At 39.2% G+C, this 15000-nt stretch overlaps 1 protein-coding gene and 2 long non-coding RNA genes across 4 annotated transcripts in view; 2 read left to right on the top strand and 1 right to left on the bottom strand.

Annotated features, from left to right (window-relative positions):
* LOC146450222 (uncharacterized) overlaps window positions 1–15000 on the bottom strand; it is a 110462-nt gene that overhangs the window by 7825 nt on the left and 87637 nt on the right. The gene's annotated exons all lie outside the window — the stretch shown is intronic.
* LOC146450223 (uncharacterized) overlaps window positions 1–15000 on the top strand; it is a 110039-nt gene that overhangs the window by 7250 nt on the left and 87789 nt on the right. The gene's annotated exons all lie outside the window — the stretch shown is intronic.
* LOC146450225 (uncharacterized) overlaps window positions 12048–15000 on the top strand; it is a 22597-nt gene continuing 19644 nt past the window's right edge. Inside the window, exons 1-2 of one of the 2 annotated variants that reach the window (XM_085100612.1) lie at window positions 12048–12218; window positions 12605–12963. In XM_085100612.1, the coding sequence (XP_084956738.1) occupies window positions 12140–12218; window positions 12605–12963 (438 nt within the window). In that variant the 5' untranslated portion in view covers window positions 12048–12139. The remainder of the gene's footprint in view (window positions 12219–12604; window positions 12964–15000) is intronic. The other variant, XM_085100611.1, reaches the window with a different exon arrangement.

Consider the following 15000-nt stretch of genomic DNA (forward strand, 5'->3'; position numbering starts at 1 on the left):
AGGAAAGTGCCAGTCTGATTTTGGCCGAATGTCGTAGCACAATCGGGCTTCCATAAACAAAAACAAATTATCAGAGTGTGCATAACATGTAGTCATAAACGGAGAAATGCAGCAGAATTTTACCGGTTTGCTAAGGAACTGGTTTCTGCCACTGAATATATGAACCAGCAGAATCGAAGAAAAAAAAAATACAGCAGTTTCATTCAAAATTGCGCTCTGACCAGAGCAAGAAACAATATGAAACTGATTTTTTTTATCCATTAAGTGACACGGGAATGCTCGGAAAAGAATCCGAGTACTCCTATCAGGAGTCGAACCTAAGACCCTCCGATTACTAGTTCGAATGCTCTACCACTGAGCTACAGAAGACTCGTGGGAGCTAAGGTAATTAAAGTATGCTCATGGGACAAACGTCTGCATACTGCTAGGATTGGAAAGTCATGTGTGGCATACGCGCAATGGAATAAATGTGATGGAATATTTTGAGCCTGGTGAACAAACGGGAATGATCCAATCGCCGCCCACCGTCAGCCCTTCTCTCGTAGGTCATCTTCCCTTCTCGTTTCCGTCATCATGCATGAAAATGTAAATTGGGAAAATTTTACTTTCAGCTATGCAAGCCAGCAAAGTTGCAACAGCAGGAAACGTCGAGCATTAGGCTGTTGGACAAGGCTGAACTGATGCTAGTTGAAAGAGCTGAATTGATCACGGCTGTATAAAAATATAGACAAGAGTGTACCCAAGTAAACGGATGGATTTTAAAAATACAGTATGCAAAATATAAAAGCAAAAGGCACTCTACTAATAATAACGCCTTTACGATCTTCAATATCCTGCGCCAACGTGTCACAATCCATCCTGTCAGTTTATGTTAGAGCTAATATATGTGTATCCTCTTAATTTTTGTAGTTAAATTCTCCCAAAACAAGATTGGTAAAGGTTTCTGAAGGAATGCACTCATCCGCTCTAGGCATGTCCTTCGGGTCGACCTGCGAAGTAAGCCTACGAAGCAAGCGTTTCCGTGAAGTTTTCTGCTTTCCGTATTTTGAATGCGCGTAATTTCTGCGCGGTTAAACAGCGAAAAAGGTACAAACGGAATTGCTTGCTGCATAGGCTACCTGCGAAGTACTGAGAACAGCAATTGTTTACAAAATAACTGAGAGAAAGATGTATTAATTTTTGATTAATTAGTCAATAAACCCTTTTCAGGCAGCTGGTACTGATATCGCAGAATAAAGACTAAGGGTGAAAGATTGTCCCAAAAAAGAACCGTTGGCCGAGAAGCAAAGCTTCGGGGGTAGCATTGAAACTTTAAGGACAATATTTAACCCAATGAAATTCTCTTCCGATATACCAACAAAACGGGAAGAGGATTATTTATTTTATCACACTACAATAGGCGTGCTTTAGCGTATAGAAGAAAAATGAAAGCCTATTTGGTTTACAAGATTTCATTAGACTGTGTTCCAATTACAGCCGTTTAGGACCTAAAACTGTAACGTTGTTTCTTTGTTTCTCTCTTGCAAAATATCAGACGGCCGCTATATATCAAATCAGACGACTGTTATCGTCACGTAACCAATGTCCGATCCCGTGCCACGTGACGCCGTTTTTTGTCCTCTGCGAACTCGCGTAAATTAATTGGCGGTTTGTAACACCAGACAAAATTTTAAATTTTCCTTGCTATAAACCTAACATAGGGTGAAAAACAGTTTATACTTTCCTCTAATATTCGCTTACATGGCCGTTTCACTTTCTTATGAAAAAGACAGGCCCAAGTTGTCACTAGCTGATCAAATATTCGTCCAGCTGCATTTTAACAAAATGATTCCAGTTTTCTTTCTATCATTCAGGGATTGCTTGACAACCAATCGTCTAGTCTCTAAAAAAAAAAACACTCTAGAGACGTTCCCTTGTAAATACAAGTTCACAACGCTTTGATGCTTTAACATATCGGTGAAGGTTAGAGTGAGCGTCATAATTGCAAACATGTTCATTTAACGCCGTTAATTGAGAAGACGCAACTGCATTCTACTTTCAGCTATTTTAAGACCAAAAACGACATAAAACAAGAAAGGATCGATCCTCTCTTGACATGAAATTAACTAAATGAGAAAGAACATGCGACCAGAACCAAAATGAATAAACAGAGGATTAAACGGCTTAGCACTTGGTCGAGCACGCAAGCGTGTTTTTAATTTTTTTTTTCGGGAGGACATATCAATTCAAATGAATCCTCCTACCCCGCCACTACGCTGCGAGAGCTGGCGCCACTGCCTTCTCTCGTAGGTTATCGCCTGGTTCGTTTCCGCATTCGTGCATGAAAATTAGAGCTAACACCTTTGCATTCAATTAATTTTCGCAGTTAAATTCTTCCAAAGCGCGATTTATAAGGGACTCTTGAAAGAATGCGCTCATCTGCTCACTGCATGGCCTTCGGGTCGACATGCCAATTTTCCAAGCAGTAATGGTTTTACAAACAAACTTCGAGAAAGCTGTGTGTAATTAATTTGTCGATAATCCCACTCAGGGGACTGGTATATCAGAGGAAACTGCCCAACGCTTAAAAATAAACAGTTGGCCGAGAAAAAAACACTCTAGCGACAATCAAGTTCACAATTTTTGGAAACCTTAACATATCGGTGAAGGTCATGATAGTGAGCGTCATGACTGGAACAGTGTTCAATTAAAACCATCACCAGCTGAGAAGATACAACCATATTCTACTTTCAACTATTTTAAGAGAGGAATCGACATGAAATAATCAAATGACAAAGAACATTCGACCAGACAGAAAATCAATAAATAAAGGATTAAACGGCTTAACACTTGGTCGAGCACGAAAGCTTTTTAATTTGCCGTTACGGTATATCACGGAGGGGAGGGAAAGGAGGGGAATGGGGCAATCTAAGGGACACTGTTTGTATGAGGAAGCAGGATATTTGATGTGAAAATTACTGGGATATCAGTGTGACCTAGTGGCGTTAAATATTTTAGTAAAGTCAAATTTTTTTTTAAGATTTAGGCGCGCGAAGCCAATAATAAATTTTCGTGGGTCAGTTCATTTAGTTCCTTTATTCTAATTTTGCGCGGGAAACCTCCTGTTAGTTAGTTTACAAAAAGGATGCGTTGAACATAAAACGAATTGGAACTTGTAGAGGGAGCATGAAATTGGTGTTGCCTTTGTTCAAGATCCCAGATACTTGCGGCACCTCTTGAAAGAAGCTAGTAGAGTTGTCCAAACAGCTTCTACGTACTTTCTTGTAATGTTTACTCACTCGGCCTTTTTGCTTTTTTTGTTCTTTGTTTTTAGAACGAGAATGGAAGAGGTTCGTCACTTACTGATCAAATGTTTTCACAGCTGCGTTTTATCAAAAATGATTTTACTTTCCCTTTCGTCCTTCAATTGGAAACCTTAACATATCGGTGAAGGTAAGAGTGAGCGCCATCAACTGAGAAGACACAATCATATTCTGCTTCTGCATATTTTGAGACCGGAAACGTCCTGCAATCAATTACGTAAATGACAAAGAACGACATTCGACCAAAAAGAAAATAAATCAATATTAAATAAAAATTAAGCGGATTGACGCTTGGTCGTGCATGCAGGCTTTTTTTCCATTATGGCACAGTACAAGCCACTACCTTTTCTCTCCGCAATGGCTCAGGAGAAGTAATTGGTCCGAAAAATTATTCCTCTAAAAAAAGTCATAACACGACGGCACTTGGTTGTTGAAGAGCCCACACACTAATAGAAGGATAGTTTGTCCTCAAATCCATCTACATAGACGGATAACGGGCTTATAAAATTAGACGAATTGCCCGTCTAAATTATAAGCGACTCGTTCACTTACAGACGCGTAACATGTTCAAGATTGATAATCTGTCAGACAGGAAACTGAATTTTCAGGACCTGAAAATGGCCAACACATAATGGGTGACTTAAGATGAAAAACAAACAGTCAAATATGCGTGTGTTATTTCCGGCACGAAATTATTAAGACAACAATAAATTAATTTTTCTGCCATTTGAAGAATGCACATTATCTAATCTATGCCGTAAAGAAATTGGTTTAAGTTTCATGTGCTCGCTTACCAGAGCTTAAAATAGAAAAAAAAAAAAAAAATCAGCAGAAGTAACAATCAGCCACCTTCAAACAAAGTCATCCAGCCGTTGATTGAAAGAAACTGACAGACTATGTATTAAAAATTTGTTCGCGTCTGTATTATTATTACTTATTTCAAAATTTTATTTCTCTGTATAGAGTATGATAACTGCACATTTTTCTTTTATCAAAGTACCGAAGGTAAATGTGTCGTCCGACTGCTAAAGCCCACTTAATATCAGTCCTTACTTGGGTCATGCCATACCCGGCAAAAACGCGAGCTTGTGCATGTTGGGAACAGCAGTAAAGTATATATTCTAAGAGATTATTTACTCTTAGTTGTGAAACTTCTGACAAAGAAGAGTGGCTAGGCGATTCACATAGAAACTCAACATTCAGTATTGCAGCACTGCCGATGCCGGATAGTTATGTGGAATATAAGTCTGCGCAAACAGCCTCGGAAAAAAAAGGAAAATTTAAGCCGCAGACGAGCAAATTGGATCAACAAAAAGTCACTCGGTCGTTCATTTAAGTTTTATAGAACAAAATCTTTTCGTGGCTACAGTACCACTTTTCTCGACGCCCATACAAAGGACTAAATAACATCCACATACTAAACAGGAAGTAAAAACGTTTAACATTAAGCGCTTACTGGCTTGTGTAACAGTGAAAACCAACAAATTCCATGAGATGTAACGCAATTCACTACTCTTTCAATTAACAGCCAATTTCAAACAGTATGAAACTTATAATTAAGGTTTCTTTCAATACGACAATCAATAAGATAATAAGGCTTGTGGGGCTTTTTGTTTTGATATTGAACAGGGGAAAATATTGCCTGCAGTTAAACAAGAAAATTTCTCAAAACTACGGAATTAGTCGTGACCCGATGATACTTGAAGTGGATTTCAAAATTATACTGCAGGGCAGACCATTTGGATGAAATCATTGAAATTATTTCAAAGAACCCTGATTTACAACAGTGTTAATTCTGGGCTGCATTTAGTTTGTTGCAAGTTTCAATTTAGTTTAAATGTTTACTGTTATTGTTATACTAACTCTCCCTAAACATGTCAATAATTATCGGGCTATTACTGATTACGCTATTTTGCCCCCCCCCCCCCCCCCCCCAAAAAAAAAAAGGGATTTGAAGGAGGGGAAGAGAGGATAGCAATCCCTCAGAAAAGCAATGAGTTTGTGAATTTTCTTTTCGAGAAATGATATGGATCGTAAAATTTTGGTCTGAACATTTGAAAGCGGACATGATTCTTAAAGTCTAACCAGGTCTGGACTGAATTGAAAGCGAACTGAATTTTAGAAGCCAGGTTGAAAAGGGGAGCCATTCATAATTTCCTATCAGTCAGAAGGGAGGGGGGGCATAGCAATTCCATGGACCTCCCCCCCCCCTCCCCAGCAAACCCTGGGAGAGAAAAAGAGCTGACGTCATTGCCTTCCTTATAAACTATCGACCCACTCGTTTACGTCATTTTGCATAAAAAAATGTAACTCGGCAATTCTATAGTAAGCTAAGGTAGCCAGCTATGTTATAAACAACAGGAAATGTCAAATTATCAGTCTGGTGAAAATTGCTGAACTGTTGCCAGTTAAAAGAGCTGAGTTGATCACTGCTTTATCAAAAGGGACAAGAGAATAACCAGAAGCTGATCGATTCATACGTGATTTTAAACAATAGGCACTCAACTAACAATAACACACTTGACATCTTCATCCATTAGGTACTACGACAACGTGTGCACAGTGTATACTGGCTATTAAGTTTAGAGCTAAGGTGTTTGCATCCTCTTAATTTTCGCAGTAAAGTTCTCCCAAAAAGAGGTTAGTAAGGGTTTATTAAAGGAATGCACTCATCGGCTCACTGCACGGCCTTCGGGTCGACCTGTAAAGTTGAGAAACAGCAATAGCTTTACCGAACAAGCTGACACAAGTACTATATGACGAATCAGAGCCAACAAACCCCATCAGGAGACTGGTATATTGGAGGGAAAGGTCCGAACAGCAATTTCCGAGAGCATGTTTGAGACTTTGAGGATAATCTTTAAGGCGAGGGCATTATCTCCTACCGGATATGCCAGCAATCACGAAAGGACCTGCTTTACTGAGTCATTACTTTACTTTGGAAAAGATAAAACAGCTAGTGATGGTCTCTGCGTGATTGCAGCTAAACAAATGCAAGCTAATTAGTTTGCTAGTTGTTTCTTTGTTTCTTCGAGGCTAACGTTTGGGTCACTGTTATCAAATCGGACGACTGTTGTTAACCGTCTGTTTACCGAAGTCCCATACTGTATCACGTGCCATGTTTTGTCCAATGACAACGCGCGTAGTTAACCAGTGGGTTATATCCAAACTTTTCCTTGTTATAAACATAACAATAGTAGAGTTGTCCAAACAGCTTCTTCTTTCTTGTAATATTCATTTACGTGGCCTTTTTGCTCTTTTTGAGAAAGAGAATGGAAGAGGTCGTCATTTGCTGATCAAATGTTTCCACAGCTGCGTTTTATCAAAAATGATTTTACTTTCCCTTTCGTCCTTCAAGGTGGTTAAAAAAAAAAACAACAACAACAACAACAACATTACCAAGCCATCGTTTATTCCGTGTCCAAAAAACCCTCTAGCGACGATCAAGTTCGCAATTCTTGGAAACCTTAACATATCGGTGAAGGTTAGAGTGAGTGGCCTGATTGGAACAATGTTCATTTAAAGCCATCAACTGAGAAGGTACAACCATATTCTACTTTTCTCGACAAGAAATTAATAAAATGACAAAGAACATGCAACGAGAAAGAAAATCAATAAATAAAGGATTAAACGGCGTAACACTTGGTCGAGCACGAAAGCATTTTTTCCGTTACGGTGCATGGGAGGGGAGGAAAAGGAGAGGAAGAGGGTAATCTAAGGGAAACTGTTTGTATGAGGAAGCAGGATCTTTGATGTGAAAAATACTGGGATATTAATGTGAACTTGTGACGTTAAATATTTTAGTATAGTCATACTTTATTTTAAGATTTAGGCGCTCGAAGCCAATAATAAATTTTCGTGACTCAGTTTATTTAGTTCCTTCATTCTAAGTTTGCGCGGGAAACGCTCCCACCTGTTATACCTGTTCTTCTGATTGTTTTCTATTTCCGCGGAGAAGACTTACAACTCATGCCGATTATAATAGAAATTACATTAAATCAGACCCCTTACTGAGTTTTCACGGCTTCCAAATCTGCCCCTTCTCCTAGCTAATTACATTTTCTTCCCCTGTACCAATAAAACTAAACAACGCCTCCTAAATTATTACTTAACTTTTGCTGAGTCACATGTAATAATTCTTATTGGCTTCGTCGCATAGGATTCACACTTAAGGGGTAGGTTGTAGCCTAGTTTAGCTTGATGTAATAGCTGTAAGTGACTTCCTGTGAGTTAGCTTACAAAAAGGATGTGTTGAAACATTAAACGAATTGAAACTTGAGAGAGGGCTTGTAATTCTTGTTGCCTATGCTCAAGATCTCAGATCCCGGCGTACTTCTTGAAATAACCGAGTTGCTCTGCTATTCCCCGTGCCAGTACAAACTAAAAGGAACTGAATCTTAGAAAGGATTAAAACGGTTAGATCAAGGGATTAAACGCCTTAGCACTTGATCAAGCACGGAAGCTTTTTCCTCTTTTTTTTTTTTTTTTTCTTTCGGAGGACAAACAATTCCAATGAATCCACCTACCACACCACTAGCCTGTGAAAGCTTACACCATTGCCGTCTCTCGTAGGCTGTAGCCTTGTTCGTTTCCGCCATCATGAATTAAAAGTCGAGCAAAAACTTTGCATTCTCTTAATTTTCGCGGTTAAATTATTCCAAAATGAGATTTATAAGGGTCTCTGGAAAGAATGCACTCATCCACTCACTGCATGGCCTTCGGGTCGACCTGCGAATTTGCGAAGCAGAAATGATTTTACAAACAAACTTCGAGAAAGCTGTGAGTGATGAATTTTTAAATAAACCCCTTCAGGAGACTAGTATGTCGCAGGAAAATCACCAAGGCTGAAAGATTGTCTGAAAAATAATCAGTAGGCGGAGAAGCAAACCTCCGAGGGCAACTGCTAAACTTTGATGATAATCTTTAAGCCGAGGGCATTATGTCCTGCTGGATATACCAGCAATCCCGAAAGGGCTTCCTTTACAGAATCATTGCTTTACTTAGGAAAAGACAAAACAACTAGTGATGGCCTCTGTGTGATTGCAGCTAAACACATCCAAGCTATCTTGTTTGATAGTTGTTTCTTTGTAAACATAACAATAGTAGAGTTGTCCAAACAGCTTCTATTTTCTTGTAATATTCACTTATGTGGCCTTTTTGCTTTTTTTTTAGAAAGAGAATGGAAGAGGTCGTCATTTGCTGAACAAATGTTTTCACAGCTGCGTTTTATCAAACATTATTTTACTTTCCCGTTCGTCTTTATGGGGGTTTACACATCTAAAACATTACCAAGCCATCGTTTATTTAGTGTCCAATAAAACCCTTGCGACGATCAAGTTCACAATTCTTGGAAACTTTAACATATCGTTGAAGGTTAGAGTGAGCGTCTTAATTGGAACAGTGTTCATTTAAAGCCATCAACTGTGAAGACACAATCATATTCTGCTTCTGCATATTTCAAGATCGGAAACGACCTGAAGTTAATTATAATTACACGGAATGCCCGCAGGGCATGACGTGTCTAGGTTTCGGTCGGGTATCTTTTTCTTCATCGGTGTCATAAATGTGCACATTAATTTATGCATTAAACTCTGTCCTCCCCTAGTAAGGATATATTGTTCTGATTGTCTTCAACAGAAGCGGCCCAATCAAAATCTATTTTTCAGGCACATATCACGAGAGAGGGGACCCACTCATCACTTCATTGTGACGTCAAATCATCATTTGATTTATTCATTAAAACTAGATTAAATTCTTCCCTCTCCCAGAAGGGATCTATTGTTTTGATTGTCTTGAACAAAAGCGGCCCAATCAAACTCCATTATCTGGGCGTATATCACGAGGGAGGGGACCCACTCATCTCTACTTGTGTGACGTCAAAGCAAATCATCATTTGGAAAAGTTGTTTTCGTTCAATGGCGGCCACATGTCTGAATTTAAGACTCCGGATCTGCCGTTTTCAGAGAGAAAACCAACCTTTTTCAAGCAGTAAATCGAAATAATAACTTCTAGGTAGTACTCGACAGTTGAAACGGCGGAAATTGGGAGAGTTCACAGCAAAGAAAATCCGCTTCAAAAAACAGATGGAATGATCAACGCGAGGGATTAGAGCTAGAGGAGGCCAGACCAGTTCAGCGGGGTCATGACGTTATTGCATAGTTATTTCTGGTATGATTCCTAGTAACACAACGATAAGTATCACGCAATATATCTGAATAAAACCATTCAGACAATTATTTCAATGGCCAAGGGAGGATATTTTTTAAATATCTGCGAAACATACAATGGGGAATAATTGGGGCTACATTAAGCATTCCGTGTAATGCCATTAGAGGGGCATCTTGTTACATTAATGACAAAGAACATCCCACCAGAAAGAAAATCAATCAATAAATAAACATTAAGCGGCTTGACACTTGGTCAGTCGAACACGCAAGCTTTTTTTTTTTTTTTTTTGTTCCATTATGACACAATACAAGGGAGGGGAGGGAGGGAAGGAGCGTATCTAGAGGAAACTGCTTGTATAAAGAAGCAGGACCTCTGATTCTCAATGTGGAAAATATTGAGACATAAGACTGAACTTAAAAGAAACTGAATTTAGAAGTCTGGTTGAAAAAGGGTCCATTTTGGATTTCATATTCGGGAGGACATTCCCAGGAATCCCCCTACCTCGCCGCTGGCCTGTCAGAGCTGACGCCATTGGCTTCTATCGTAGGCTACCACCAAGTTCGTTTCAGTCATCATACATGGAAATGTAATCGATATTAAAAAAGGTAGATGCTCTACTAACAATAACATATTAAAGATCCTTACGTCGACGTGTGCACAATGTCTAATATATTTGCATATTACTTCTTAATTCTCGCGGTCAAATTCTCCCAAAACGGGATTAACAAGGGTTTCGTGAAGGAATGCACTCATCCGCTCACTGCATGGCCTTTGGGTTGACCTGTAATGTTGCGAAACAGCAATGGTTTTACAAACAAACTGAGGGAAAGCTCTATACATGAATAAGCCAACAAACGCACCAGTAAGACTGGGTTTTCTGAGGAAAATGTCCAAGGCTGCAAGATTGTCCGAAAAATAAACATTTTGCAGAGACGAAAACTTCCGAGGACAACTGTCAGTGATACTTTGAGGTTAATCCTTAAGCTGAGGGCATTATCTCCCGCTGGATATGGCTGCAACCCTAAAAGGACCTACTTTACTGAATCTTTACTTTACTGTGGAAAAGACGAAACAGCCAGTGATGGCCTCTGCGTGATTGCAGCCAGATTAATAGTTGTTTCTTTGTTTCTCTCGTCGAACATTTTGTGGCGACTGTTATCAAATCGGACGACTGGTTATCGTCTGATAACTAAAGTTTCATTGGGTACCGAGTGACGTGTTTTGCACAACCAAACGCGCGGAGATTGATCGATAATGTACAACTCCAGAAAAAAAGCAGTTGTCCTCTGACTATAAACATAACACAAGGAGAGTTTCCAAAAGAGTGGCTACTTTCTTTTAATATTCACTTACACAGCCCTTTTACTTTGAAAAATACAGGTCAAAGTTGTAACTTGCCGATCAAGTTTTCTCAAAGCTGCGTTTGATCAAAACTGATTTAAATTTTCCTTTTCGTCCTTTAATTGGGTTAACATAACCAAGCAACCGTTCTTTCCGTGTCCAAAAAAAAACCCTAGCGACGATCATTTGTAAATACAAGTTCTCAAATTTTGCTAGTTGTAACATATCGGAGAAGGTTAGATTAAGAGTCATAATAATGGAACAATGTTCCACTGAGAAGACCCAGCCATACTCTACTTTCACCTATTTTTAGCACAAAAATTGCAATTAATCAAATGACAAAGAACAAACGACGACAAAAAGTCAAGAGATTACAGATTAAATGGCTTAGCACTTGGACGAGCACGCGAGCATGCACCCTTTTTATCACAATAGAGGGGAGGGATGGGAGGGGAAGGGGGGTAATCTAAGGGAAACTGTTTGTATGAAAAATTTAAGACCTCTGATTATCAATTTTAAAAATGCCGGAACACGGAACAATAGGAAGTCTTTCAATGAACAAAAAATAATTGTTTGGCTTTTAATACTTATCGATAAGTATCCTAATATACGGTTGCAATATTACAAAACAAATGAAGCGCTCAGTCTCATCTAACATGGATCATAAGAAATTTCACACGATGACCTTCATTGGATATGAACGGCCAGAGTGGATGTCCAGATGTTCGTTCAATTTTAAGTTCTGTTTAGCAGTTGTTCAATGCTGGGCCATCTTTGTTTTCCATCTACCTAATTCCTCTAGCCGAAAGTCATTCTCACAACAAATAATTTATCTAATTCCATTCTTTCCTTTTATTTAATTATAGTTTTCTTTATTTTATTTATTTCCACAGAAAATTGTGTGAATAAATTGTACAACGATAATTTTTGGGTAAAGGACGATCGTTCTAAAATGATCAATTGCTGGAATTTCGATAAGCTAACTGCAGTTCAGAATTTCCTTCAAATAATAAAATTAAATAATGAAAAAATAAATAAATAAAGACAACTGAATAATTCCGATGTTGGAGGGGAAGGTGGGGAAATACCTCATCCCCTGTGAACGTCCGAGGGTTAAACAGGCATTTAAAAAAATATATTAAATTGAAAGGAGCCTTTTAAATCTGACGTGTAAGGGTTACATCTTAACCTATAGATAATGGATTTCCACTGGAAAACCCTTTAAATGGAGCCAGAATAATACATTCCTGAGCGGATAAATATGATGATGACGAAAACGTGTTTCATTTAACATTGCTGCTCGAAGGTTTTCCTTCAGCTGAGGTAAGATGTCTGACGAGCGCGATCTCCCCCTGCACCTTGGCTTTGTGTTATTTACAGTTGTGCTGCTAATCCAAGGCAATGAGGGTAAATTGAAAAAATCAACTTGCTTTAGTTTTAACATTTTCCTGGTATATTTCGTAATTTTGTCTCTTAATTATAGCTAAAAGCGTAACAAAGGATTTGTGGGTGGGGCAGAAGTAGGTCGCTGTGGAATTTATCAGATGAAAACAGTGTTTTCGGAGATAGTTTAAGATCTTTAAACCTTTGTTGAAAGCAAATATTGCACTTTTTACAATTAATGGTCACTTGCGATCCTTTCTTGTCGTTTTGAATTAATTTGAACTGCAATTCTTGTTTGGTTACTCATGGATGGACTGTACAATAACGCAAAATAGTTCTATTTGTTAATAAACTAACAACAAAAAAGTCTTCAGTCTTAGTCATTCTTTGTCTATTGTATCCTTTAATAGCCGCCAGTTTTAAGGCCGGAAAAGACAACGTAACGACATCCAGTCCAGGACTGTTCGCTTGCAAGAAAATATCGTTTTCTCAACCTTTCAATGGCGGAAAGAAAGTGAAAGTGTTTGCCTCATTTGGTCATTCGGTGGAAAGAAGCCCAACTCGTGGTAACGGTGCAGCCATTTGGGTTGAATCAGAAGATCAAAATCAATTTACCACCTGTGTTTCTGAATACGGTGAAGGTTCTAATGGAACAGCGGAGGTGAATTGGATCGCTGTGCAATCCGTTCCTTCTGGTGCTCAAATAGGCACTGCTGTCTTGGATTCTTGGACTACTGGGACACAATGCAAGAGGATCGACTTCCCACAGGTTAGCATAATTAGTATTTATATTAGTATTTATTTCATGAAATTTCGATTAGCAAAAAAGAAGTAAAAAAACTCTTCCCGCTGGCTTCATTTGTAACCAGAGTTCTAGGTTTAAAATAGGATCTTAAAAGTAACGGCCTTTCGCTTCTGTTATCAACTTAAGCCAGCTTAATGGCCTTTTGCTTCTGTTATCAACTTAAGCCAGCTTTAGAAAAAGAAACCGTCGGTCAATTCAGACTATTTTTTTTCCTTGCCAAAATTCAGACGGACAGTATTTTCAACCTTATTTGCCAAAATCATTCATCGCTTACGGGACGTCAATTTCAAAGTGAGCAGTTGAGACCCTTTTTGTCAAAATTGATTTGTCCTCTCAATTATCGATATTTTGTTTAACTGATGCTTTAGAAATTAAAGAAGCTTGGGCTCGGTATAAACTTAATTAACCATTGCAGTTCGTGTATTTAGGTTCATGTAAGAAGTTCTTAATCATAGCTTTTTTTCACACGATTCTAAACCATAAGCACCCAGACAGAGGTCCAAAAGTTCATGAGCTACTAATCCACTTTTCAGACAATGCTGGCACAAAATCAATGAAACGTTAGGATTTTGAGTGAGCAAGTGAGTGACTGAGTGAGTAAGTGAGTGAGTGAGTGAGTGAGTGAGTGAGTGAGTGAGTGAGTGAGTGAGTGAGTGAGTGAGTGAGTGAGTGAGTGAGTGAGTGAGTGAGTGAGTGAGTGGGTGGGTGGGTGAGTAAGTGGGTGCGTGAGTGGGTGCGTGGGTGGTTGATTGGATGAGAGAGTGAGTTAGTGAGTGAGTGAGTGAATAATGCGTGAGTGCCTGAGTGCGCGCGTGCGTGAGTCAGTTGGTGAGTAGGTGGGTGAATGGGTGGGAGGTGAGTGAGTGAGTGCGGAGTGCGTGAGTGAGTGAGTGAGTGAGTGTGAGTGAGTGAGTGAGTGAGTGAGTGAGTGAGTGAGTGAGTGAGTGAGTGAGTGAGTGAGTGAGTGAGTGAGTGAGTGAGTGAGTGAGTGAGTGAGTGAGTGTGAGTGAGTGAGTGAGTGAGTGAGTGAGAGTGAGTGAGTGAGTGAGTGAGAGTGAGTGAGTGAGTGAGTGAGTGAGTGAGTGAGTGAGTGAGTGAGTGAGTGAGTGAGTGAGTGAGTGAGCTAGATTGTGAGTGAGTGGTTGAGTGAGTGAGTTAGTAAGTGAGTGAGTGAGTGAGTGAGTGAGTGAGTGAGTGAGTGAGTGAGTGAGTGAGTGAGTGAGTGAGTGAGTGAGTGAGTGAGTGAGTGAGTGAGTGAGTGAGTGAGTCACTGACTGAGTGGTTGAGTGAGTGAGTGAGTGAGTGAGTGAGTGAGTGAGTGAGTGAGTGGGTTTGTGAGTGAGTCAGTTGGCGAGTGGGTGGATGTTTGAATGAGTGAGTGAGTGAGTAAGTGAGTGAGTGAGTGAGTGAGTGAGTGAGTGAGTGAGTGAGTGAGTGAGTGATTGAGTGAGTCACTGAGTGAGTGAGTGAGTGAGTGAGTGAGTGAGTGAGTGAGTGAGTGAGTGAGTGAGTGAGTGAGTTGGTGAGTGAGTGAGATATAGAGATAGTGATAGGGTATTATCATTGCGCCTTACTCTCTAAAGGGAGATATTGGTCTACGTTACAATAAAGGTTTCGATGTTAACTAGAATAACGAATTAACTAAAAAAAGGGGCATTACAACATAGAATAATTGATATGAAAACAGTGAAACGATTCATTATTTACATGCTGATTCGAGGAACTTTTTTCTCTTCTGGAACATTAAATTAGTACATTTACCTACTGTTTTAATGGTATTTTCTTTATCTAAAGTAAGTTGTCGATAACAGGATTATTTTTGGAAATTAAAGAATGCAGTTTATGTCTACTTTTATCATACTCTTGGAAATGCATCAAGAATGGCGTTTGTCCTCTATGAAATCCATATTAGGCAGGTTCTTTCCTCTACCGGGATGAATGCCTCTTTATTTTCGTATTTCCCAGTTTTTATGCGCAATGAATGAACCCCTAGGCGCAATT

The sequence above is a fragment of the Pavona decussata genome, unplaced genomic scaffold (genome assembly GCF_977016875.1).
Source record: "Pavona decussata unplaced genomic scaffold, jaPavDecu1.1 SCAFFOLD_476, whole genome shotgun sequence".
Classification (NCBI taxonomy): Eukaryota; Metazoa; Cnidaria; class Anthozoa; order Scleractinia; family Agariciidae; genus Pavona; species Pavona decussata.